The sequence below is a fragment of the Seriola dumerili genome, unplaced genomic scaffold (assembly GCF_002260705.1).
Source record: "Seriola dumerili isolate Sdu_G_001 unplaced genomic scaffold, Sdu_1.0 BDQW01000191.1, whole genome shotgun sequence".
In the NCBI taxonomy this organism is placed as follows: Eukaryota; Metazoa; Chordata; class Actinopteri; order Carangiformes; family Carangidae; genus Seriola; species Seriola dumerili.
The window spans coordinates 4,544,614-4,572,139 of record NW_019174446.1 but is presented as its reverse complement, the minus strand read 5'-3'; the positions used below and the strand labels follow the sequence as shown (position 1 = coordinate 4,572,139).

Sequence of the window (27,526 nt, the reverse complement as noted above, 5' to 3'; positions counted from 1 at the left end):
TTACCTATCCATCTTTTTCTTTCCATATTTTCCTCTGGTAACCATTACTTTAAAGCATACACACACAAACACAAACCCTTCTTTCTCTCAGCACTTTGCTCCTTGCTTTAAGTCTACAAACAGAATGCCTGATGATAGGTACTATACAGCGCACACTTCTAAATAAAAAAAACGCAGTGCTTTCACCCCAAGAGATGCATGATTTCTAAGGAGGTGAAATATACTCAGTGTCGACACACTGAGTTCAGCAAGAAGCTTTAAAATAAATGTCCGACCAGGGGCCCAAACTGAAGTCCAAAGTACAAAAGATATCTCAAAAAATAAAAACCGCCCTAGAGCCACGACACATTGAGAGTCCCACGGTCCCTGTAGCCTGCAATGTGCAATGAAAAACTCTGTAGTCATGACAAACAAAACTGGCAATTGTAGTAGCCATTTAGCAACAGCAAAACAATGTCAACTGATGACCATTAAAGTGTATGAAAGTAATTTAAAAAAAAGCATAAATCGGTAGCATAATTTAAGTCTTGCACTTGAACGTATGCTCAGTAAAACTTTAACAAACACAAGTGGTTTTCACAGCAGACACTGTCATAGCAGAAGAAGCCCAGGTGTTAGTAATAACATTAACAATGGCTCTGTTCTGTTAAAGTGTTGCAGGAAGCCATGACATTTAGCCAGCCTGTACAATTGCAGGATACTGCAAACGAAATAGCTGAACGGTATTCAGGTATCATTACCATTATCATACTCACCTGTGTTTTTTTTCCACTGTGACATGTCAAATGTCTTTCATCAAAAAGACCTGTTTCCAAATGAACAGCTGTTAGAGCAGTGGCAGCCTGCACCATGACCAAAAAGGAAACTTTGACTGTGTGACAGTAAAGTATGAAACCTAGCTTATTGTGACACAGTAACTTTTTGTTTTTACAGTAAGATAGTTTTGTCTGCTAATTAGGGTGGATGTCCGCTCAGTATTAGTTCTGGTGGTCTTGGAGCTCAACTTAACGGACGTCTTTTACTTTGTGAAGCTGGGGTTAGAATCAGAAGAAGTACTAAATATAATTTTGGTTTTACTTTTAAAAACAAGTTTGCTAGGCTGAGGTAAATCTGGCTTGGCCTCTCCTGTCCTCCCCCCAGCCTTGCAGTAATCCAAGGGGCTGTGCTCTGCAGTGTGTCCAGGCTGTGGCTCCTGTCCTGGGGCTCCATTCAGACAAGGGAGCAGTGAAATTATTGGACTCGGGCCCAGAACTCTGTGTTATGGATAAAACCACTGTATATGAACATAGGTTATATAAGGCCATTACCTCTTGCTGCACATTAAATTCATCCTTCACCATTGCAAATTTTAAAATATATATCTTGTAATCATTCCTTACTCTCTCTGTCTATCTATATGTCCAGCTTTCTATACATTGAAAGATAGATAGAGGGAGAAAGAGAGCAAGAGAGAGAGAGAGAGAGAGAGAGAGAGATTATAATGATATTTATGGGACATAGGAGTTTCCTTGTTGGACAGTGGCCTTCTCTGGTTGGGCATGGATGAATTTAACATTCACACTGCCTTGCAAACCAACAATACCACAGTATTCCTTATATTGTATCATATTTTGAGACGCCTTTCCCCCATTTGACTTAACGTCTCCCTTAGGATGAATATGATATTGTATACAGTATTCAAGAGGAAGTTTCTTTTTCCCTTTGTCAATAGCACACATGGTAAAGAAGGAGGAGTGAAAGTTCTGTATTTCTTCCCCAACTATATGAAAGGTCAAAGACGAAGCAAAGCCTGTAACTGTCTCTTTCCACTGAACTGTTAAACAGTCGTCTTGATAACATAGCATCCATCTCGCTGCTCGCATGCCAGCAATCATTCGCTCGCTGTGTGGGATGCAGACAGTCGAGAACTGCAGTCAAAGACAGTTTCAATCTGTCTTTCTTTTCTCTTCTAGGAAAATTCATCTGATACACATCATTTAAAGTTATATATTACCTTCTGCAAATTACAGTAAATTCTACATACTGTACGATCATAAATAAAAAAAACATTTAGAAAAGAAAAGAAGAATTTGGTGAACATGTCTCACTGGCTGGCATCTAATCTAAACATTTCTGTGCTGAAAATGTAACTGTCCCACATCTCAGGTTGTATAGGCCTGGAAACTGACTTCAAACTAATCCATGACATCCAGCATCTTGTGTTTATTTTAAAACTATATGTATGACATGTCATGTGAGGCTGATAAGCCGTGGGTAGTCAGCATTACATGTTATTTTATTTCTTATTTATTCAAATTGTCCAAACCAAAGTCAAGGGAAAAAATGGATCGGTATAAAACCTGACATTTACCATGTTCCAGGAAGAGTGCCCAAATAGCTACCATGTAAAATAATTGAAATGCCAAACCATATCCCATTTGTATTCCTTCACTTTTTTTACCAGCCACTTTAGTTTTATTTAAATTCATGAAAGGCCATGTCTGAAAACGAATGCTTTTTTTTTTTCCACTGAGAAAAGGGAAAGAAAATTCACCCCTTTACCTCCCAAATTGTGAAATGAAATAAATAAAGAGAGACAGCGTAGAAAACATGTGGCAATGATTAAGAGAGGTTTAAGCCCTAAATGTATGAGGTATATGACTTTGTATATACTGACTGCGGCTGATGGGACCTTGTGTGATAGTGTTAAGCCGTGGTGTGTGTTCGGTCCAGAGGACTCCTCCAGAGAACTGCTAATTCTTGGACCACTGTGACCCTTTAAAACTGTGATGTGAAGTCATTAATGTCCAACTCTGTCTTTGATGACAAGCTGGATTAATAATGACACAGTCATGCTAGAGTGAACCTCCAGTGCATGATCTGTAACACCGGCGGGGGACTTCACTGCTTGATCTTATGCACAGCAACTCTGCTCAGTGTCGCACTCAAATAGTCAGTGTCAAATAATCAAATCAGCCTATTTCACCCTTTGTCCTTACCTTTCTAAAGAAAATGTTCTATGTATCATTTGTGATTATAGGTTGTGTAATAGCACATAAAGCAGAGTTCCTTTCCCAATACAGTTGCTTTGTAATAAAATACAGGTCTGTCTTAAAACTAAAAAAACAAACTCCACCTTTCTATTTATCTTGTATAATGTAAAATATTGTGTTAACTGTTGCCCTTCCGTGCTTCTGTCCCAGAATTGATTGTGCAGGGATCCTGAAGCTGCGTAATTCGGACATCGAGCTCCGCAAAGGGGAAACAGACATCGGACGTAAAAACACACGTGTGAGGCTGGTGTTCCGAGTGCACATCAACCAGCCCAATGGCAGGACAGTGTCGCTGCAGACCGCCTCCAACCCCATCGAATGCTGTAAGTCTCACACACCAATGCACAGGGATAAAGTCACAAACTGGCATGCCTTTTTCACTTGGCTTTCCACTTAAGCAAAAGGTGGCATCTATTGTTGTTAATCCAATAAACTGAGCTACTATTTTATTACTTGCTGGAGCAAATTCAGTGCCTCTGCAACCAATAAGCTTTATATGATCAAAGCAATTTGCCAAGGCAATAGATGCATTGTGCATGATGCCAGACACACGTGTTATCTATCTCAATTCGCATTTTATGACTGAGTGCACAAGTTATTGTGGTGAGACTGCCCCATTAGCACAGGTTCCACAAAGGTCATTTGCCAGCCCCAGTTTTGGCACAGATGAACGAGCGCATTGAAAGAAACCTCTGTTTCTTTGTCATTCATTTGTGTGCATAGGTGTGATGTTATTTGCACCCAAGGAAGCCAATTAAAGTTACATGGTAAGATGGAGCTGGCGTTATAGTTTATGGTCCAAAGTGGATGTTAATTTGAGTTGTTTTTTTTGGTAAGATTTTTTTTGTATGTGTTTTACTGAGCTCCTATATGATTATGTAATGGGATAACAGATGAAATAAGTAGATATGTGATAATTAATATATGTGACTCTGGCTGTGAATCTGGTCACCAATTCCATTTCCACATTTATAGAAAGCAGAGACAGGTGATTGGTTGTAGGCTTCTTGATGGAAAATTATGACTAAGCAACAGACCACGAAAATATTGTTTGGATCCGCTGTCTGCCTTTTTCGATGTAATTTAAAGAGCAGTTTTTGGCTTAAAACCCCGTGGCGAGGGGTCATGAAATCATCATAATAAAGTTGATAAGCCTGTTTAACCAACCAAGTACTGCTGTTTTACTGGCTGTGAGCTGGGCCTTGGGGTGGATGTAGATCAGCAGTGAGTTTATGTGGGCTCACGCACTGTATTGAAATGAATGTGTGTGTGTGTGTGTTTCCTTTCAATAGCCCAGCGCTCAGCACAGGAGCTTCCCTTGGTGGAGAAGCAGAGTGTGGAAAGTTACCCTGCCACGGGAGGCAAAATGATGCTCCTGAGTGGTCTTAACTTCCTCCCTGACTCAAAGGTGGTGTTCGTGGAGAAGGCCCAGGGTAAGCTCCAGTCAACAGACCATGTTTACTGCGTCTCAATTTTCCCTTCTTAATATCTCTTTCAAACGTCTCTCTCCCTCTCTGCCTCTCTCGCATTTCCTCAGTCTCTCCTCCCGTCAAAATAGAGCAGGCCTTGCCAGAGAGCCACATGTGGTGTGCATTAAGCCACTATATTTTTAACCAAAGCGTATTTACATTTGCAGAAATTTCCATTGCCTGTTCACTGGTGCTCGCCACAAGTTAAGGGATGAATCACAACCAGGGCATGTGCAATGTCTCTTTCTCTCACTTTCTCTCTCCCCCTTGCTGTCTTTCCCTCCCTTGGACTCCCTTGGTTTTTGACATTTAACTGTCTCGTGTACTTTCTCCAGCTCACTCTTCCACCCGTTCTGCTGGATACTCATCCTTGCTGTTGTTCACTGACGCGAGGTTAAGAGGTTATTCCTTTCTTTGGCCACATTTTTCGGCCATGCGTTTCCTGCCTGTGTGGGAGGGAGCAATGGTCAAAACACCACTGATGAAGTTTGCATGAATGATCATTTCCTTGATTGCACCCACTAAATCAATGCAAAGGTCAAACACAGTGATACCTCCGAAGTCTGTTGAATCACAACTGGTGATGATGACGATGAACAACAAGTGAGAAAGGGTGAGGGAGGAACATAAAGGTTGTTTCTCACCTCTGATAATAAAAGCCAATTGATTAATCATAGATTTTTATATTTCCTGGTGTTGGTTGTAGTCACAAACCCATATTACACACAAAAATACTTCACATTATCTACACTTTTTTGACTTATAGAATGAATCAGGATAGTGAAATTAAAAAACAGACAAAACATAGGCCTCATAACAGACAGTTTACCTTCTCTGCATTTGACAGTGAGTGAATGAATCTAGTTTTTATAATAATGTCATAAATACAACTATCTATCCATCTCACATGGGTTTACAAAACATTACAAATTCATACAAGCCAGATCCAGAGTACTAGAATAAAGAACTAAACCAAATAAAGAAAAACCAAAATGTATAAATTACTTACAAAAAAATAAATTCTAAACATAATTGTATAAACTGGAGTAAATACTAATTAAATGGTCCCACTTGCCTTCTTTTCCAGGCTGTTAGACACAATTAGCAAACTTAAACAGAACAATTAACCATTCCGATATTTGATCACCAGAATATTCCAGGGTTTCATGGAAAATGTACATCATCATAGGTATGTACACCACAAAGGACAATGGGACTCACTTTCCACTTGTCCCAGATCACATGTCGGTTGTTTACTTGTCAACTATTTATGCACCAACCGTCCCCTGTGGGCCGTCAGGTGATTCGGGTGACTCGCCTCTCAGTTAGAAGGCAACAGCTGGTTAGGAAACTACTGGAGTCATTGCCTGAATCAATAGAAAATGCTTGAACGCTTCGGTACTGCTTCAACAAAGCTCACTCAAAAAGAGTTTGAACGCTGGGAAGGAAAAACAAGCTTTAATCATGACTCAGTTTCCCCCAAATTTATAAATGTTCTTAAAAATGACTTTCTTAGTAATAGAAACAATAAGGAGTAATTTCTACACTTGCCACATTATATTAGAACAGTCTACACTTAACCACCTCAGGGGTTAAGGGGGAAACAGAGGTGGGATAAGGGGGGGTGGATGAACTTGGTAATATGGGGTCTCCCTCCTCCTGGCTTCACTTAGTCATGGAAGGGGATTCCCCTGGAGAGGAAAGCCCATTCATACACAACACCTTTTGCCTCTCTACCTCCTGCTATTTGAGACTCATGACCCCCTTCTAGGATGTATTTCCCTCCTTTCACCTCCCCTCTCTCTCCCTCTCTCTCTCTCTCTTCCGCCCTGCCTTTACTTTGGTACCTCGTTTCCTCCTTGTCTCTCCTTTCACTCCCTCATCATCCTCGACTCTTCTTACCTCTATCCTCAATACCCGTTAAAGACATTAGGCTGTGTGGAGCTCTGCACTAGCGGGATCCCCACACTCGTGCCTGCCACGGACATTTCAGTGGTTTGCTTTCCGTCTCTGTGGTGTCAAGAAGGAGAGAGAGAGAGAGATAGAGAGATCGAAGGAGAGGTTGCCTGTCTGCTACTTAGTCTGCTTTTATGTAAACTTTAATGACCCACCACTTCCAGGGTCTCCTAAGTCAAAAAGCCCATTACAGATAGACCTACACTCTCCACGCTCACATGCACACACAGGAACACATACATCACTCTCTAATGGCAACTATCTATGTGCAAGTATGAGTGTGGAAAAGTACTTATGTCCCAAATATACTGCAAAATATTGTCTTTTGGCATTTTAATCAGAGGATCCTGCTGTTTCATGAAGGTTCTCAGACTTAAAATTTCTCTGATTGTTGATTTAGAAGGACCAGACTGGGATGAGGAAAAAAAAGACCCCAATAAAATTATAATTATATTACAGATTCATTCTATAACTTTGGTTTTATTTTCCTCTGGAAAAGTTCATGACTAAATACACCCATGAAATACAGAGCATCGCACTGCAGTAATTACCACTCGCAGACATGTGCTTACACACACAGCGGGGACACACACATGCACACGTACAGCCTAAACTCTTTGTACGGCAGGACACCAATCACTGCTTTCGCCACAGCGGTGACAGCCATTACTGCTGTTGCCATCAAAGGTCACGACGGCTGCTCACTTTCCAAAATTGACTCCAATAAACACCTTCCAGAAAATTCCACAATCCTAAGGAGCAACAGACGGTTTTTCGAGAGTCCCAATCCAACTTGTGTGAATAATTATACACAGTCAAAAGAATCCAAGTTGAGTCAGAGAGAGATCACACACAGCACAAAGGCCTATTAGCACAAATGAGATAGCCATAAATCATAATACATGCATTCTGAATTGTTTCCATTCGCTTTCACACACTCAAGGATGTGGCAGCTTTTAGCACAAACAGAACCCACTGTCTGCTTTTGAATTGCCTGCTTGAAAATAATGAGAGCAGACATCAATTCATTGAGTGAATAATTTATGACATCACTTTTTGAGAGACTTGCCTATTAACAGTTTCTGGTTAAGTGATCACAACTGAGACACCCAAAAACATCTTGCAAATCATCGGGGCTCCATGTTAGTACAAAGGTTTACACTTGTTTTAAAGGACCAGGGCCACAGGCACTGTCTTAAATATGAGAAAATAATTAAAGATAAACATCAAGTGAACTGAATTGGAGATTAGTGAAAAAGCTGCCAGGGACAAATCTGACAGGTGATGACAGGTTACTGTAAAACTAAGAATAAATAAAGGAAAAGTCAAATGAGCTGGCTACATCTAAGAGTGAGTTGAAAAAGTGAATTAAAGGTCCATATTTTATACTTTTCCTGTGTTTCATTTGAAGTTTTGATATTTATAAGAAGATATATTTGTGGTTTTAAGGATCAAAAACCACATCAATCTAGTCTCCTCTCTCAGGCTTCTCTTTGGAGCTCTAGTAACGACAGGTCATGAGCCAATCAGAAGAGAGGCTCTGAGCCTCCCTTCTTGTGACATCACAAAGTTACAGAAGTCCTGACAGCTTGTTTTGAGGCTCAGTTTCTGAATACAGGCTGTGTGCATTTCTCTGTGGACTGAGCGCTTTGATACTTTCACAGTATTAATATAGAACCAAGACCTACTTTACAATCAAAACAGACATTGACATCTACCTTTATGCAATGTGGGCTCTTTAGTAGTTACATGCTGCACCAGTGCAATTCATCTGTGAAGGGCAGATAGCTGATTTTAGTGACATTATTCAGATTATTTGCACCAGTGCAGAGGGCAGATAGTTGTTTTGATGTCATGTCTTAGTAGGAATGTAGCAGCCCCTTCTTAAAATCTACATGTGTTCTTTTTCGCCTGGTGTACTGTTAAATCATAGTTTCCCTCTGCCGGTCTTTTGCTGCCACTTTAATCTTACTCTCTTTCTTTTTATGTTGTTTTGATTGTCTGTCTGCCCCCCCCTGAGATGTCCCCAGTATCAAATGAGCAGAGCTCATAGCGGTTGCCACTGCGGGAGACCTTAATGCGCCTTGAAAAATAATTACTTCTACTTTTCAAAAGCCACATCCATCCCCACTGCTCCACTTCATCACCCACAGGATAACTGATGCAAACTCTGTGCATCCACTACATGCGCATGTGTATGTTTGTTGCTGTGTGTGTGTGTGTGTTTGTGTGTGTGTGTGTGTCCCCACTATTGCTGTTAGCCTCCAGGCCTGTTTGCGTTGTGCAGTAGGAAGTGTTTTCAGTGAGTCATCCGCGAGGGATTCCCTGTAGAGGTGTGAATCGGAAAAGACGAGACCCTCAGAGGCTAGATGGAGAGAAGAGGGAGTGGAAGAGGAGAGGAAGAGGAGAGGCAGAAAAGAATGGAGCTTCCTTAGAAATCCATCTTGTGACCTTGTGCACTGAGATGTCAGAGCATATAAACTGCCTGATGTTGCCTCTTGTTCAGTGAATGAAAGCGTTGGGTCAGATTCATCTGGTCCCAACAAAAAAGTTTTATGTACTCATGTGACTTTTATAGATAAACTTTATTCATCCCACCAGCGCATGAATTGATATAAGTGCCTCCCCCAGTGTTTTTAGTTCAAGCAGGGAGAGCAAGTTAATCAGACTGTAGCCAGATAATGATAGACTGAAGAACCTCAAGTCCACATTTTTGTTTCTACTGCAATGTAAATATTCCTTTTTAACAGTGATTATTGTTGACATGTATATTTAATAGGCCATATCATTTCTTTCTTCACAGCAGTGGAGAGTCATACCTCTCACAAAGCCACAATGTGGGCATTTATGAAACTTTCCATCTGCTTTTGCATTGTTGTGCACGGTTCAGTTTTTCTGTTATTCCTATTGTGTCTATGTGTTTAGGTTGTGTCAGTGTTTCGCTTCGCCCAAACCGCTCTTTTGGCACAGGAGTAGGAAGACATACCTGGCGCACCTATTGCAGTGTGTGTTCTGGCTTGCCCTGCTTTCCATGGATGGAATGAGTGTTAGAGACAGGGAAAATAGAAGAGAGAGAGAGAGACAGACAGACAGAGAGACAGACAGACAAACAGAGAGAGAGGGAGAGAGAGAGCTGGGGAAAGCCTACACTCTGACTCAGAGGAGAGGTAAGGGAATTCCCTGGTGAGCTGGATAGTTTTTACATCTGGTTGGATTGGAGCGTTGCCTGGAGCTCGGCAGCACCACACAGCCCGGGCTGCAGCAGGGAGAAGTCTGGTCTTCTCCACCTCTGCTTCAGGCTGGTCCAGCTCACAGCCAAGACTAAGAGAAGTCTGAGCTCCAGTATAATCTGTAACATTAGGACAGTATGGTCCACAATAATACCCCTAGGTTATTACTCTAGTCATGTGGAAACTCCTGAAATATTTGGATTCTCATTCCTCGATAATTTGAACAACCCAGGCCTTACAGACTGTCATCTGTAGTGTTAGAGTTCATTCAAAGACAGTTTACACTCGGTTGAACGCTTTTACCTTGGGCAAGTCTAAACACCAGAGAACCTGGTCGGGGCATTGTACTTCTAGCAGTATGTCTAGACTGCCCGTTGGCTTTAGGCTGGAATAACGTGCATGATCCCGGCTTGTAGTTTTAGCACTATGACAGCATGAAGTCAGCCTCCACCCATGCTTCAGGCTAGAGATTAGAGAAGCACGAGTTACAGTATCCTGTACAATTAGGATGGCTTATTAAACCACAATCGATGATAATGTATGAATGTAGTTCTAGGAGAGACCCTCTAAAGGTAGGGGACTTCACCTCTCATCCTCATCTGACATCTTCCATAAACTGAAGCCACTGCTGCTGCTTTTCTAGGAAGAGAAAACCCTTTGATGAGATTCATTCAGCTAGCTCAGCCTGCACTATGTAAATGTTCAGTGTCGGCGGGGAGGCAAAGTTAAACCTAAATGGTCCTGTTATACGGTGAAGCCTCTGTGAAGTAGAGCTGAAAATTCACCCCCACATGTTTTTCTTTTTTGTTTTTTTTGTTGTTTTTTTTTTTTTTTTTTATAATGCAATGATTTATCAGCTGGTGGTCAGTGGCAGTGGTCAGTTAGGTGTATGACCCCTGCTTTGGGTACGTCCTTCAAAGGAACTGGTTGGGTCATAACTGTATCATAACTGTATCATAACAGAAAGACATCTAGATTGTCTGGTGGCCTCCACCCTTTACTTCTGACTGGTCTGAACACGTTGTAGACAGATACACGCTTCAAATCAGGGAGGGACAATTGTTCTTTCTGAGGCAGGTCTTAAGGAATGCCCCTACCATATGATAAGAATAGTGATATGTCTTGATGAAGTGTTCCTCAGTGCGTAGGATTTCATATTTGAGAGTCCCTGCCCAATTATCAACATACAACACATACCTACCCTCCTTTTCTACCCTACCTTCGGTTTTAGGGTTCGTAAGTAAGAGTCTTGCTGTGACCCTACTGTGAAAAACACCATGGCAAGCAACCAACCTTGATGTCCTCCTTTAGAACCCTTTGGACTACACAAATATTATACAAATTTAAAAGTGTGGAAGACCCTCCAGCCATCGCTATCAGTCTGCAGATAATTTTCAGACTCAATGCCACACAGCTGGAGTCTTGATAAAAGGAAGAAATCGGACTCTGCTGGCCCGCCATCCTCCTCCTGCTGCACCCACAGGTCAAGTCGGCTCACAGTTTCCCTGTTATACACCAATAATAACTCACTTCCTGACTATAAACCCATCACAAATCTACTGTCGGGCTATAATTTATACGGAAGCCTCTTGATGCGATGCAGACCCACATTTCTCCAGTTTCAGCAGTCCTCAGATTGGCAGAGGCCAGGTGCGTCAGAGGGGAAAGCAGCTGTACCTCTGGGATCAGTCATGGGGGGGGGGGGGGGGGGGGGGGGGGGGGGGACCCCTTTGGCCTTTTGGCTTTGCTCCACATCGGACAATGAGGTAAATGCCATGAAAATATGAGAAAAATTATTGCGAGCTTTTTCAGTCCACGTTGCAGCAGCAGCAGCAGCAGCAGCAGCAGCAGCAGCAGCAGCAGCAGCAGCAGCAGACTGGTACTAAAACGGAAAATAAACTTGACATGTAAACAGGAAAGAGAGAAAAAAAAATGCTCCTGAAAATCATCTCTGGAAAAGAGACATAGCTGCAAAATACTTCTGGGTTGTTTCACAAGGCAACCTCCGCAATTAAGCGTGTGAATCATATTTTCCATTCTCAAAAATATTAAAGTGAACTCTCTTTGGGCCGTGGAAGTTGTTGTGCACAACACGACACTTCTGGCTGTCAATGTGAAAAGAGGAAAAGCCAAAGTCTGTAAGGTGAATGTGAGGACAAAGATGTTACTGCTCAGATATCTGTGTCTTTGTAGAAGAAAGTTAGTAATCTAATCAGGATGTAATATACATATATACTGTATATATAACCATCTTCATCATCAATCAAACTTCAGTCATTGAAAATATGACAACTTAGAGGATTTGCTTGTATGTGCAACAGTGTTGCTGTGTTCTCACCATGTACACAACATTGTGCGTTGTCAAGAACTGACTCCAAGAAGCCTCACCCTTACATGCAGTCTAATTAACTGATGAATGAGTGTGTTGCCCTGGCTCCCTGTATTGGTGTTAGCCTTTGTGGATCTCAATTTCACAAGTGAGTCATGTCGAGCAATAGACAGACTGCTGGCTTACCTTTGAGCACAAAGCACTAAAAATAAGTGTGTGTATTTCCACAGTACTTGTCTATTTGCTCGCATGTATGTCCTTTCATTTCTCAGTTTAATGGTGATTGGTGATTCTCCAGACGCTGCTCCTGTCCCACCTATTGTTTGTGTGCTTCCCAATCTTATCATTCAAGTTGACGGCCAGAACAAAGGTAGAGGATACTGCAGTTGTGTTTGTGCATCTGTGTGTGTGTGCATCTGTGTGTTTGTGTGTGCGCGTGCGTGTGTGTGTGTGTGTATGTGTGTGTGTGTGTGTGTGTGTGTGAGCATTATGCGTGGGTGGAGGCTGCGTGAAGGAGGAGGTGTTGTCGGGAACAGAAGCATTTTGCAGATGTTGCAGGGAAGAAGGAGTGAATGGAAAGTTCTGTGGTTATCAGTCGTACAGCGCTCTCCGACTTGCAAAGGTATGCCACATGTGGCCCCATCCCAACTCAGTCTCACTTTTAGATTTGCTAAGTCTGACTGAGTAAGAAAAGTAAGTTTCGCTAGAGCAAAAAAGGTTTCGGGGTGTAGAAGGTGAGAGGAAGGTAGAGAAAGAACAAAAAAGAGGAAGAAAAGTTTGAAAAAGTTGTTTACTAGAGGAGGTTGGGGTTGACGTCGTAGTCTAAGGTTTCCCTCTTGGAGTGTCTCCCAGAGCGGAGGCGGGTGAGATTCCCTCTTGGTTCCCCTAGACGTAACATGAGGAACGCTCATCTCTGTCTGTCTCTGTCTCTCTCCCTCTCTCTGACCTTCTCCCCGTCTGTGCTCACTCTAATTGCCCTTCCATACTCTTACGGCCGCTTCACAGCGTTACGTGGGCCTCATTCTTTAGTGCATCTCAATCACCCGCCACGTGCAAGATATCATTTCTGTGCCCCGTGGCATTTCTATAGGCATATCACTCTTGCCTCTCTTCCACATCATCTCCATCGCAGAGAGGCACATTTCTCCATATGCAACTCATATTTCCTCCAGTTCAAATAGAAAAACCCTTATCTGATCCATTCACCGTCTGTTTTCCTCTTTCCATGAGTTTTAATATGGCCATTTTGGAAAGAGATATCTACTGATGTTCACTCTCTGAATAATAAAGCTGACCACCCGCCCCCACGACCACAGCTCACCAATAATAAGCCAACCGTGACTGGGATCCTTTATTCTTTCGCTCGCCGCATGATGTGAAAAACATAATGCTTTGGAAAAAAACAAGGGATTTACATCTTCCAGAGCTGCCGGACTGTTTGGAAACTGACTCTGATTATCTTATCTGATGGCTTCCTGTCCCAGAGGCAAAGTGCAGCATTTTCGGCAGCGACCGTATTGCTGTATCAATAAAGGCACAGTTGCAGTAGTGGCGGTGCCACAGTGCCCGTGCTATTGCCTCACATGCTGTGCCACTGACACAAAGGCTGTTCTGTGTCACTTCTATTTCTGACAGCCCTAATGAGTCATCGGTTCTGAAAAAAAGAGGAAAAAAAAAAAAAAAAAGTGGCACTTTGGTTGTTGCTGATTGCCCTAGCAGAGCCCAGAGCCTCACTAAGGTGTGGCATGAAATCACAGAGAAAAACCCAAAGAATGTGAGCTGAGCTTCTGCAGGCTCCCAACAGCTGCAGTAGCTCACAAGCCTTTTATTGCACGGCAGCGAGGGAAACCTCCTCACCACAACAAGATGGAGATGAGAAGAAAGAGAGAACAAACGAAAGCTGCAGCTTCTTTTTTTTTTTTTTTTTTTTGTAATTTCACAGAGCAGAGTTAAGAATAGAAATAAAGGAGGAGAAGAGAAAAAAAGGATTTAATGAAGGGATGAGAATAGTGCAGAACTTGAGTGGAGATCCAGTCCCAGCTGAAACTCGGGAGACAAATTTTTATAAACTGACTAATAATGTAGTGTATAAAATCACCATTTTATTTTTTAACCTTTTAAAAAAAGCCACCGAGAAGCAGCATAACCTCACATTTGAGACGTTTCGCTACCGTGATGACTATTAATCAATTATCCAATTATTGACTAATCATTAACTGTTTCAGCACTGCACGGACTTAAAAGATAAAGCCTCTTAAGGCCTAACACACCCAAAAGCACACATCCTCTCCTCTCTACCGATATGAGAATCATCTCCAGCCTCCATTTGAGGTCCATCTTAATGACGCAGTTTATAATGACCCATACTAAATCTTGTGTCTTATCCTTTTGTCAATAGATGGGCATCATCTGTGGGAGACAGAAGCCAAAGTTGACAAGGACTCCGTCAAATCTGTAAGTTCACCTCCACTGACATGTCTCATTGGAAATGCTCCTGCCGTCTTCATCCCACCCTCCCTTGACACTTTCTCTGTTCCTCTCCTCTCTCTGTCTCCTCCTCATCTGTCCCCTGTAATGATGTAACCTTTGCTAAGGCATTACAAGTTGCAACACAGACAATGATGATTAGCCCACGCAATCCTGAGTGGAATTTTCACAAAATCTCTGTACCCTCGCAAAAGTAAACACAAGCTGTCATATTGTTTTTGCATTTAACACAGATTATAAACTGGGAGCATAAATGCACACACACATACGTACACACACTCACACCACAGCCCTCCCGGCATAGCCAGACGTTTAGTTCACAGCGCAAGTGTTGTGGTGTGGCGAATTGGACTTAAACACCTCGTCTGTGCTGGGATCATGCAGCCAGGAGCGAATCACACCCCTGCTTTTTACCTGCTGCTTTTCATGAGAGCCGTAATGAAAAAAAATAGACCCGGGCGCTCATTTTACTGACGTTCAGTCACACATTGAGATTGTGTTAATATATACAACAGAGTGAGAGGGAATTGTCAAGAGAGGGAATGAAGCAAATGTTGTTGTACACGTCCCAGAAAGCTGCCTGTGCTCTGGAGTTAATTAAGATTTCACTGAGGTTTGTTAGATCTGTTCTCAGTGTGGAGAGTAAAGTACAGGATCTGCAAGAACCTGTTTGCTTGTGCGTGATGACAGTATGTTTTGAAATGCTCAGTCCTTTCATCAGTGGCGTGTCATCTTTCCTCCATCTCCCCCCTTTTTTTTTTTTTTTTTTTCGCAAACTAACTGAGGCAATTTAAACTTGCACAGGATCTAAAATAAACCATCCACATCTAAATGCTGCAACTTGAGGGTGTTTTTCTCCTTGTTGTTGCTGTTATTTCACTCAGGTAAATGACTTGGTTGCATCAGTAGGGTAAATATGGACTCTTGTCTAATTGGCCTGTAGGGCTGGCTGATGTGCTATGGCTCGAGTCCCAGATGCTGGAAAATTAGCAGGCGTGCAAGGCTTGGCCGGGGGCGGCGGTGTGGGGAGGCGAGGTCGATGAAAGACAAATACTACAGTGTGTTTATTTGTAGAGCTAACAAACAAATGGGGAGAGACAGCAAGAGAGCTCTGGCCTTCTTCTTATGTCTGTTGCCACCAGACTAGTTTTAAATGCTCCAGGCTGCCTTCCTGACTGTGTTTTTATTGCTGTCCAGAGCGTGCTAACTTTCATTGGCTAGGCTGGAGAAGGAAAGCCATGTGCATGCACACACTTAACGCACTCAATCAGCCACCTGCGTGTTTTCTTTGTCATCATCTGGCGGGCAGACTGGGGCTGAGAATGCAGATCCCTCAGCTCCAACAACCCCCAGCCACCACTCCCCATCACCCCCCACCACCACCACCACCCCAACTTGACCTCCCCACTTTCCTATATGCAAACTGATGACCGACAAAAACCCGCTTCCTGTCCCAGTGCCCCATTCTGGCCTGTTTAGATCCCCACGAGCGTGACAGCCATCCCAGGAATTAGACAATACCGCTCAGATAAATTCTATCCGTGTTTCCTTGTCAGAAGGAAAGTAGTCGAAAGTTCACATCCGTCCAGACTTGCCGAAGTCTGGCCTTAGGGGTGGGGAGTGGGACAGGTGAGCCTCTCCGCGGGGGGGGGTGGGGGTGGCTGTGCAAACAAATACGCTGGCTACCTCTCTCTTCTCGTGCTGCACAGGAACAAAGCTAAAGCCCTGGGGTTTTCCTCAGGAACAAACACGGGCACTGGACCAGCCTCGTGCTCTGCTGCGTCTACACAGTTCAGACGAGCTCATTTAGACCAGATCTCAGTTCAGTACCCTAAACGCAGGCCAGCTGCAAAGTAAACACAGCAGTTGATTAATACGATGAAGGAGGTCATATTACAAATGTACGTTTGGCGATGAGTGAATACAACAAAAGGACATTATTTTCTGATGGTATCAGCAGCTGTCTTATCTCATAAAGGTGAAATATCTTTTTTTTTGTGTGTTTTAGAGTACTCTTGTTGTGGAGATCCCACCATACAGAAACCAGAGAATATCCAGCCCGGTGCACGTTAACTTCTACGTCTGCAACGGCAAGAGGAAGAGGAGCCAGTGCCAGCGCTTCACCTACCTGCCTCCTAATGGTAATCATCATAAATATTTCCCACCTTTTTTTTTTTTTTTTATCAGCAGTGACATTTAAGGACATGTGTGCTTTTCAGAAGCAGCTCACTCCACATTCATCACGTAGAGTATTTCTCCAGGGTCTTGACATCCATTCACTATAGTTTACCGCAGCCGTCAATATGCCATGTGAAAATTTGTGGCCGTGTTTTTTTCACATTTACGTCTGGCACCACTTGACTGTAGCCTGTGAGTGAGAGCAGGAGATGTGAGGTGTGTTTATTCTGTAGTGAGACCAGCGTTCCCCAGCGATGAGGTGTACCTGCTGAGTGACAGAGCCTCCGAGCGCTGTTAATGTAGAGAAGTCAATCCCCCGGCGACCTAACTTTCACACCCCGCCTCACACAATGCCCCCCTGGTTCACCAACGCACCTATGAACACAAAAAATACACACACACACACACACACACACACACACACACACACACACACACACCTATCTACTCAGCAGCGCTTTGGCCTGTCATTCATGTAGCAACCTGAAAACCCAGGAATACCTCGGTGTGTGTTTATCATGTGTCCCTGGCCTCAGTGTTTATAGATGGCTTTCACATTGGAATCTGAAGAATGTATTGGTGAAGGTTTAGAGAAGAGTTCAGCCCCAACATCACATTGTGAGCTATTGACTTTTCACAGCGGGCACAGGTGAAATATCAGCTGTGATATCAGTTTCAAGCATCCCACTAGAAGACTGTTATTTTATCTTATGTATCCAAAAGAAGGTTGACTGATCAAACAATGCTTCTCATTTTTACACTGTTGAGCTTTACTCAAGCAGGTGGGAGCCCGGTGTCTTTTTCTCCAGGATCTAAACCGCTTTTCCTGGCTCCTGAACAATTAAAGGAGGGTTTCGTTTTTTGTGAAATTTCTCCACCCACATTGTCCCAGCTGGTTTAGAACCTCCAACCAGAACCTTCCATTCAGCAAGACTCGCCTCCCTGTTGTGATAACCAGTGAAAATCCATTAGATCAAAACAATGGTATCTTGTTTTCATTGATCAGTGTCTAATGGGTCTAATGCTGCTGGGATAGCATGCATTGTGTTTTAACTCTACAGCCGTTAACAAGATGTGACATTTAAATTATCAGCAGATGTATTTATGGCCACGGGAGATAAGTGATAAGTGGGATACTGGACGAAGCTCTGAGAGAAAGTAGAGCAGGGCCCTATTTGGAGATGCCTGATTGTATGATGAACGAGTGCATTGTGGGTAACTGGACCGAAGTGGGGAAGACTAACTGTGGCCTTATGCAGCATATCAATTTCATACACTGTACTGCCACGGAGAAAGAGAAAGATATGTAGAGGCTTATCATCCTCCACTATGCATCTCTTAAGTCGTTTCCCTGAGCATAAACACAGCTCTAATTAAAAGATGACTTGTTGTGTTCTCTCCGTCACTGCCAAGTAAACCACAAGTACAGTGTGGACCACACAAGCAGGGCCAACGTCTTGTCAAAGGAGCGTAATTAACTCACAAGTGCTAAAGCCAAAGAGATCATGAATCACAGGATATTGAGTTCTATTTTGAGATTTACCATTCTTTTGAAGACACATTTAAATATACAACAGCATCTTTCTATAAAACAAATATTCTGTTTGAGAGTCTAGTATTACAACTGAGCTGAATAAGAGCTGAGGAAGAATTGCTCTGGGTGCAGAATCTCATTTCAGTACCAAAACACACCAAGCAGTCTAACATGTATTATAGTCTAATGTGTCATTACAGAGTTGGAGTTGAGGTTATAATTATAAATAAAAATAGAAATATAAATAGCAATAATGTATTTTTTTTCTACTATTTCTTACTCTTGATGCTGGCTGGCATAGTGACTAATGACTGAAGCATTCACAAAGAACACTGTATAAAGGTTATAATCAGTGTAAACAGACGCTCTGTAGTGCAGATGAGTGTAATACTTTCATGGTTTCAATGGAGCAACAAAGAAGGGAAGGAAATTGTAGTGAAGTTGTTTGCTTTTGAGGGTTTCAGCGTGTGTGTCAACACTGAGAGAAGCAACCAGCATTGTGGCCAGGTACTCAGGGTGGGCCGGGGATGAGGACACCCACACACTCGCATACACACATGCACACACTGTTGTCAACGCTTTTTTTTTGTTTTGCTCACTCATATGAAAAGACTTCCGGCCCGCTGTCCCACTTCAAGCACAGTTGTGGTCACTGACGTTGTTTAGAGAGAACATTTCTTTCACACTCTGGTGTCTGCTCATCTATAAAAAGGCAAACTCAAACCCTTAAAATAGCCTGAGTTGTTTGAAACACCGGAAGGATGAAGCAAACCCTCTCTGGGACACAGATGCTACTGAAAACCACCTTTATTTTCCACTCGGGTCATGTGACCACCTTGTTATTCTTTGACGCTAATGCAAACGCAGTTGACACCTACTGTGGCTGAACACTGATGCCCGCATTTGAGGAACTGAATACACCAGGATGAAATTTTCTGCGTGTTTTCCCCTCAGTTCAAATCAGACATGTCATTTCAATAGAGATTTTTATCTTCTCTCAGCCAGGCCTTGCCTTCAGAATTATAACATATTATTATCAGATGTAGTCTGTAATGGAAACAGAGCTGCTCTCACTCTTACGAGCTGACACACAAAGATAAGCTTGAGTGATATGAGTGGAGGGGCGCTGCAGACCTGTTGAAACATTGCCATAATAATGCATTGTGAAGTTAAAAGAGGATTTAGAAATTTGACCTCGCACTGTGTAATACAGTATGTCAGTGAGCACATAGGTCAAGTGCCTTTATGAACAGTGAATCCTTTAGTTGTGCTTCAGTGAGCACAAGAGCTTCACCTGTAGTTTTCCAGAAATATGAAAGGAAACTTTAAAGGTCCCATATTTTACACTTTTTCCTGTGTTTTATTTGAAGTCATGATGAGAAGATATGTTTGCAGTTTTAAGAACCAAAAACCATCTCAATGTAGTTTAACATCTCCGGCTCGGCAATAACAGGTCGATGAGCCAATCAGAAGAGAGGAGGCTCGGAGAGCGGTAACTGCTTTGTTGTGACATCGCAAAGGTCAGGAAGTCCAGACAGCTCATTTTAAGGCTCAGTTTCTGAATACAGGCATTTCTCTATGTGGACTGAGCACTTTGATACTTTCACAGTATTGATATAGAACCTAGACCTGCTTTATGATCAAAAAAAGACATGGAAATCTCACTTTATACAATATGGGACCTTTAAAGAATATTTTAAAGAAAGTTAAATACATAAAATGTACATACCAGTTGAGGCAATTTTTTGCTGCTCAAGAGTTATTGAATATGAGCTGAAGCTGTCTTCAGCCAATGGATCAAGAGGAGATTTGCTGTTGAGATATACCATCAGCAGCATTTGTGGTTCCAGCCTAAGTGCTTGTCTGTGATGCTGAGATGTACGTACAGTACAAGTGTCCTTGTCTGGCTCCCGGAGTGAGCCTCGCTTTTCCAAGATCCCTTCCAATCATTCTTGCGTGAGTAGAGACGTGACGTGTTGCTCTTCAAATAAGAAACAGTTTTCACCAACCACATTAAACAACAAACGCCAAAAAAGTGCTGGCAGTGACCGAAAGCTCGAGCGAAGAACTTCTCGGAACCCCTTTATTTTTACAGGCCGTTTGGAGATTCCTCTGTAATATCGAGTTCTATTCTTAACGCAAACGGGTGCTGACTCCCCCACCCTTGCACCCTGCACTGGTTTGTGGTTGGAGCTGGGGAGGAGAGAGTCAGAAACATGTTCTGTGACACATACAGGAAAAGTTAATGAACCACACATTGTTCTTTTTTTTTTTTTCTTTTTTTTTTTTTTTTCGTAAATATTTGCACAGTCATGTTTTTCCAAAAAAATTGGACAAAGACTGAACTGTTTCTGTCATGTCTACAGCTTTGGGCTTTGTCAGACTCACCTATGGTACACTAAGGCCCACAGTATGCTGGGTGACCAGATTGCATACACAGTGGGACATGGTGCACCAGGTACCTTTGAGTTAATGAACTACCACCTGCTCCATGTTAAATGTCACTGCAGATTCATGCAGTTAGAACAAGATGAGTTCAGCATTTCTGCAACAAGACGAGCCCTGGTTTTTCCGCAGTGGCATGACAATGTCAAATCCCGGCCAATGAGCATGAGAAATGCGAATCAGAACCTTTTGTATCACAGGAAACCAATTGCCCAATGGCTGTAAGTAGAGAGGATTTCCTTCTGAAGATAATTTACAAATCCTCATAAGCCCTGTTTGCTTGACCTTTGCAATCAAATACACCGAGACAGGCACAGACACACATCTATGTCTGTGACATCTATGTCATTCCCTTCAGAGGAAACGAGTGCTCTATAAAATACACAGATCAGGCCTGATCAGTTTAATACGAGCAGACAGAGGGGGAACTGCCAGAGATGGAGAGAAAACCATGTGCAGACCATCATCTGTCTGTGGGCCATAACCCACAGGTTGGGAGGAAATAGAAGCCAGCTGAAGTTGGGACTCGCCTGGTGAATCTGTTTTCTCAGCTCACATACAAAGTGGAAAGGAGACACCCAGATGGATCAAGCTGGAGGGAGACCTTGGTTTACATCTGTAGCATAGACGTGCGGATCTTGGAATAAATCTTTGAAGAAAGGCCCAATGTGATTTGATTTCTTTATTTTGCCAGTCTTATGTTTACAAGTTACTTCACTGTAAAGAAATACCTTTAGCTGCCATAAACCAAAGTCATCTTTAAAAACAACAACTGTCTTCTCTGACTGGTTTACCAAGTGGAGCTTCAAAGGACAAGAACAGCCCATTCCTCCTGACATACTGCTGATTCTCCAAATGAAATTCTCACTATGGTCACAGGCAGGAAATCTTGTGACGCAAGATGAACCGTATAATCTTAAAAAGTTGAGAAAGCGCCCTTTGGTTTTCTTTGGTATAAATCATCACTAACCAGAAGGATTGGTTAAGATGACTGTGCTTTTGTTCAGTTCAAACTTACTTACTTATTTCCTTTGTCCAAGTGCAACTTCAAAACTTTTTTTCCTCTCATCCAGTGGCTGAAAGAAAACCTTACATACACTAACAGTTTGTCAGTTTTCAGGCTCCAGCAGGCGTGATGATAATTTAATGTTCTGACTTTATTAAACATCATAAATTTGTTTCAGCCCAGATGACAAAGCAGCTCCTGAGCCGAAGCTAAAATGTGAAAATGATGAAATTTGGTTGTGACATTTCCACATGACGACTCTGACATCACACTGCTGGCTCCGTGGCCCTGTGCCATCCTTACACACTACAGAGAAGGCAGTGAAGAGAGAGCGAATCACTGGAAGGAAACGTCTGTGGATGTGGTGCGCACCATGTGACCCGCTTGTTATTCCCCAGGCTGCGAAGAGGAGGCCTGTGCATCATGGGACTCGCCTTACGATGCTCCCCCAGACACCTGGCTCGGTCTCTGGGCTCTGAAAGCAGACAGGGCTGACGTAAATGTGCTCCCTGCTGCATTATCACCGCACCGCAGCTCAGCACCCCGGAGGCCACAGGCGCGATTAATGTCTTTTCAAATCCAGCTCCCACAAAAATAATAACACTTTGAAAAACAGCCTGTTTTTCATATGACACACTCATGCTTCACACATTTCATTTTGCAACCTTTGCTTTTTGCTATCACTCAAAGGTTCTGCTGTGTTTGAATTCAAACACACAGTTTACACAGGCATCTTATTCATATTGACATCTGTATGCCTTTGAATAAATGTCACTCGGAGCAAGTTTAGCCAAAAACTCTTAATGGTTGGCATCAAACGCTCACCACACCCATTAACACATTTTAACAATGTGTAGAAATAGAAACAGTGTGTCTATTGTGACTCAGAAGCCTTTGCTATGCATCTGGGTATCTTAACACTGCCCTATTAGTTTTGTGTTGGCACAGTCTGTGCATATGTACTTATATAATAACAACAGTGAGCTTGTTAATGTGGATCCCACCCCATCCCTCAACACATTTCAGTTCGTGAACGTGTTACAGACTGAGACAGAAATTTTCAGTTAATAGAAAACCCACCTTGTTTTCAATAACTAACTCCTCTTGACAGTGAACAGGAAGCATTAACTAATCATGAAGCGGCGCAGATGCTCTCTGCTGTGTTAGAAATTAGAGGAGAGAAGGCAGGATGATCAAGTGGGGTCACACTCCTGCATTAGCTGAGGCCTAAAGCTCCTCAAACCACAGGCACAGCTCTATAGCCTCTTAAGGAGCTCAGGCGGCCTAATCAAAAACAAATCATCTCCTTTTTTTCTCTCTCTCTCTCTCCTCCTATCTCTTGGTCCTGAGAGAAACAATTACTCCTTGAGTGCGGAGGAAACCTAGGGGTCCCGGGCTACGCGACCAGCAGCAGCAGCAGCAGCAGCGGCAACAGCAGCAGCAGCAGCCCAGTGTTTTAAAGTAGTCTTTTATTGGATATCAGAGCTGGAGGACAGTCCAAAGAAAATAGGTCTTATTCATTATTAGAGCCAGCTGTGGCTTTCCACACTGATGACTCATCCATTTTTCTTTCCCCCCCTATTCTTTTCCTTTTTTTTTCATTGTGTGGTAAAGAGGGGTGGCGGGTGGAAGACGTGAGGGTTTCTCTGTTAAAGGACTTGGCCAAGTTGACACTGAGCCCATATCCACTGGTGGTTGTTTGTTTGGATTATGGAGGGTAGTGTGGCCACAATTGTGCCTGCTCACTGCTTCACTCAGCCTTGCTCGTGCACTCATTGCGCCACGTGGATCCCCAGCACGTTTTTTTAATATCTCCACCTTTCTTTCTACTTTTTTCCCCCCCCAGTGCCAGTAATAAAGACAGAACCCAGTGATGAATATGATTCTCTGGTGACTGCAGGGCTGTCCATGCATTCAAAGCCCTACTACAGCCAGCCAAGGCTCACTCCCATCATGCCTGTAGCCGATCCTGATGCCTGCCTGGTCGGCGCCTACCCTCCCTGCCCGCCTCGCCATGCTGCCATTCCATCGTCGTCTCCCAGCTCCAGCCCCACCCTGCATGACCTATCCCCCGTGGCATACAGCAAGTGCCTCCCCAGCAGCCCCACCCATGCGGCACCGCCAGGCTCTGTTGTGCCCCCCATCCAGGAGACCCCTGGCCGTCCTAACCTCGCCCACCCAGCCTCGCCAGACCACAACTCTTGCCTAGGGATGCTCCATTCCCAGGGCAGTCCCAGCCACCTCAACAGCCCAGGACCCCATGGTTACCACCCTATCTATGCCAACAGCAGCCCCTCGTCCTCCCCAGTGTCCCACCCTTCCACTCCCGGTGGGACTGCAGAGAGCCCGTTCGTTCAGGCCTACAGCCCCAGTCAGGTTCAGGCAGCAGCCAGCTCAGCCCAGGCCGGAGGGAGCCCACCCAGCCTGCTACCTGAGGACGCCAGCCCCCCTTCGATGGCCATCACCGTCAAACAGGAGCCACAGGAACTGGACCAGATGTACTTAGATGATGGTAAGTTACCAGAAACAAGGTGTGCACACATTGCTTGCAAGTTTCCACTTGGTAATTATTTGACCAAAGAGAGGCATTTTGTTTTTCTAGATGAAAGCTTCTCTATATGAGCTCACTGTCCATGCCAAAAAAAACGGCTGTTTACGTAGCACATCACATTTATTTAACACCTTTTGCTTATCTCCTGGCCCTCACACACAGCCGCGCCCCGCTGCACCTCTCAGTATTTCCTGATGAAATCCTGGTTGCAGATTTACGTCACATTTGTTTAATTTTAGACGCGGCAATTTATTTACTTTTGGTGTAACGCGCGTTCCAGCTTATGTTGTCCAAGTGGCCGCTTTACTTTAAAACAGTAAATTGCCTTGATGGGATTCTGAAACAATCTGTCAAAACATCAGAGCACTGAGGTCAGCCGGGGTGCAGCTGAACAAAAACAGTGGCACACGCGTGGCCAGCCAAACTGTTGACACAACGACTAATGAAGGAAGCAAAACAATGGGTAGGGGTTTCCTGAACCGAGCCATTTTTTCCCCCCCCTCATATTTCTGGGAGGGATGCTGGGATGCAGGAGGCAGAGGCTTTGTTTTCCCGTCTTTTCCCCACAGAGTCGACACCATGTGGCTGTCGTCATCAGGGGAGACTGTGGGGTCACTGGTCTCCCTCTGGCAATGAAACCAGTCACACCCAAGGGACCATATGGTCGGGTTTACTGCCTCCTGTGTCCATCTCACATTATGTCTCTCAGGTCGCCAACCTGTTATCTGTGTTAGCAGAGGCTCCACTTGTTGTTATGATATATATTCATAGAGCACAGCAATGGCATCGGGCCAGTTTGAAATGTTAAAATCCCCCTGCATCCTAATAGAGGTGGGGAGGTAGACAACTCAACATTGAACTCAGGAATATTACCCTTCCTGTGCACCTTTTGTTCAGTAAACTGATGTTGTGTGTGTGTGTGTGCGGTGTGTGTGTGTGTGTGTGCGTGTGTGTGTGTGTGTGCTTGTGTTCATGCATGAGTGTGTGCACACTTCACTCAACAGCTCTGGGAGTAGAGGGGTGATAGGCATGAGGGGACCAGGGGAGTTTTGCTGTGGAACTGTAATTGAGTTGAAATGCAGTTGTCAGCATATCTGTCAGCCCTGATGAGTCCCATTAGTCCTCACCTCATAAACACACAATACAAAGACAAGGGAGGGTGTCTGTCTGTTATCAGCTCTATAAACTGATTTTCAGCTTTTTCTTTCCTCTTTCCTTTTTTTTTTTTTTTTTTAATTTTCTTTTTTCTTGTCTCCTGTTCTTGAGTTCACAGCGATGCCAGATGCTGTGGAAATTCTGATTTGGAAAACAGGTTCTGATTTGAACTTTGTAATAGTTTGGCCAGGCAGAGGCTTTAATTTCAGCATTAATTGAATAAAGTGAAACTGTAGCTTTACTTGGCGTTTTGCAGTAAGGTTGGCCAGAGGTCCTTTTACACCAACTCCATGAAGATACAGCAAATGTACATAGCAGTGCTGAGGGTGAAATCATGTAACCTTGTTTGTCTTCCCCACTACTCCATCCACTGTCACTTTAGCAGGCTCAATCCTCCTCCAGCGCGGTGGCCAAATGTATTCAGCCAGTGATTACAGTTGCATTAGGGACGCACAGGAATGTGTATTGATTGACCAAGGACAGTGGAGCAGCCCTGTGCTGCCGTTTTGCATCACCTAACGTCTGCACAAGCATCTGTGGTGAGCTCCCGGACTCCTGGTAAGTGTGCGGTGGTAACAGCATACTGCAAAGGCATCTGCTGCTCCCGGGGCCCGGCCCTATCTCAGACCCCTCAAATGAGCTCTAAGCTAAAATAAATAAGATTGGAAAGCAGCTCACAGGGCGTCCCGCTCCCCGTCCACACGCATTACCGCCGTACGTTAGCAAGCTGAGCGCTCCATTAGAGAAGGAAGACAAGCGGATGACCTCACCACAGCAGCAGTGATTTAACGCCAGCCATGTAGAGTAGCGTTCCTCCCCAGCAATTGGGGGCCGGTGATTTGGAGTCTGTGGGAGCACACTTGAGCTTCCCCAAGAGTGGAGTGCCTCCCACGCTCGAACACTGAGGCCTCCGGCTCTCATCAGCCAGAGGAAATGTGTCTCTCTGGCCAGGCCCAGATTTTACGCAGCCCCTGAGAAATCACTCAACTTATCAACGGTGAGCTACTGTACCGCAAGGAGCTTGGTTAGTATGCAAGGAGTCTGGGATGTAAACCCCCCTGACTGCCATACATAGTCTCCGCTGTAATCTGCTAAACTCTTCCCTCTACTGTGATAGAAACTTACTATCTACAAGGCGAGACATGAGGTGATGATTCTGGTGGTCTGCAGTGAGGTTTTACAGGAAGACTCCAGTCGTCAGTCAATTGTATGTCAGAGCAGCTCTCACCTGCTTCGGTCTCCCTTCTCACTCCTGTTAGTGAAGCAACATCAGCGAGGGTAAGAAAGCATGAAGAGGAAGAAACACCCAACACTGCTGGAAGACTCGCTGTATTGTTGACTCACTGTTATAAACAAGGCATGGTGGGGCTCACCATAAAACCAACGTTTTTCAGACATTTCGTACTTACTCACAGCTCCACTATCTGTGCTTTACAAGGCACATGACTGTGAGCGAAAACGCCATTCAAATGACATCAGCGCATGTAACAATAGAATTTATGAAAAGCATTTACGTTTGCCTTGTTAGCCGCGCTAATTAAGCCAAAAAAAGAAATGCTACAATGACGGCATGCTTTGTCACAAGTCTGAAGGAGCAATTCTGGTGATATCATACCCCCTCTTGTCTCCAACAACCCGTGGCTCACGTCCATCTACACACAGAAAAACACACACACACACTTTCTCACACAATTTTTGGAAACTGTAGTCCACTTTAAGCGTCAAAAACCCTTCACTTGGAAGTCTGTTCCTGCTGTTTATAGGTATTTTGCAGTGGACATGTGTGTGCGCGCGTGTGTGTGTGTGTGTGTGTGTGTAGAGCAGAAGTGGTGTGCTGGCAGGGCTAGGCGTTTGGTCCTGTGAGGCGGCTGCCGTGTGTCCTGTCTCATTAGCTGCCGCTGTGATGGGTGATATCATGCAATGCAGCTGAATGCAGCGCACAGCAAAGGAACTAGTGCTAATCAGAGCACCAGATTTCTACCAGCTGCCTCTCTGGGAAACAGAGGGCCCTTATTCCCCAAAATAAGAAAAACACAGAGTGCTCAGAGTGCCTCTGCCGATTTCTGACATTTGACATATGTGCTCTGATTGCCCCGTGTTACAGAGCAGTTTTCCTTGTGATTGTTTCCTCCTCAATTCAAGGTTTTGCGCATT

The 27,526-nt window shown here is 43.8% G+C and overlaps 1 protein-coding gene across 1 annotated transcript in view; it reads left to right on the top strand.

Annotated features, from left to right (window-relative positions):
• The window catches only part of LOC111227860 (nuclear factor of activated T-cells, cytoplasmic 1-like), a 59,539-nt gene that overhangs the window by 16,204 nt on the left and 15,809 nt on the right, over positions 1 to 27,526 (top strand). The window contains exons 5-9 of the mRNA XM_022753586.1: positions 3,183 to 3,355; positions 4,325 to 4,465; positions 14,415 to 14,470; positions 16,512 to 16,644; positions 23,513 to 24,178. Coding sequence (XP_022609307.1) covers positions 3,183 to 3,355; positions 4,325 to 4,465; positions 14,415 to 14,470; positions 16,512 to 16,644; positions 23,513 to 24,178 — 1,169 coding nt within the window. The remainder of the gene's footprint in view (positions 1 to 3,182; positions 3,356 to 4,324; positions 4,466 to 14,414; positions 14,471 to 16,511; positions 16,645 to 23,512; positions 24,179 to 27,526) is intronic.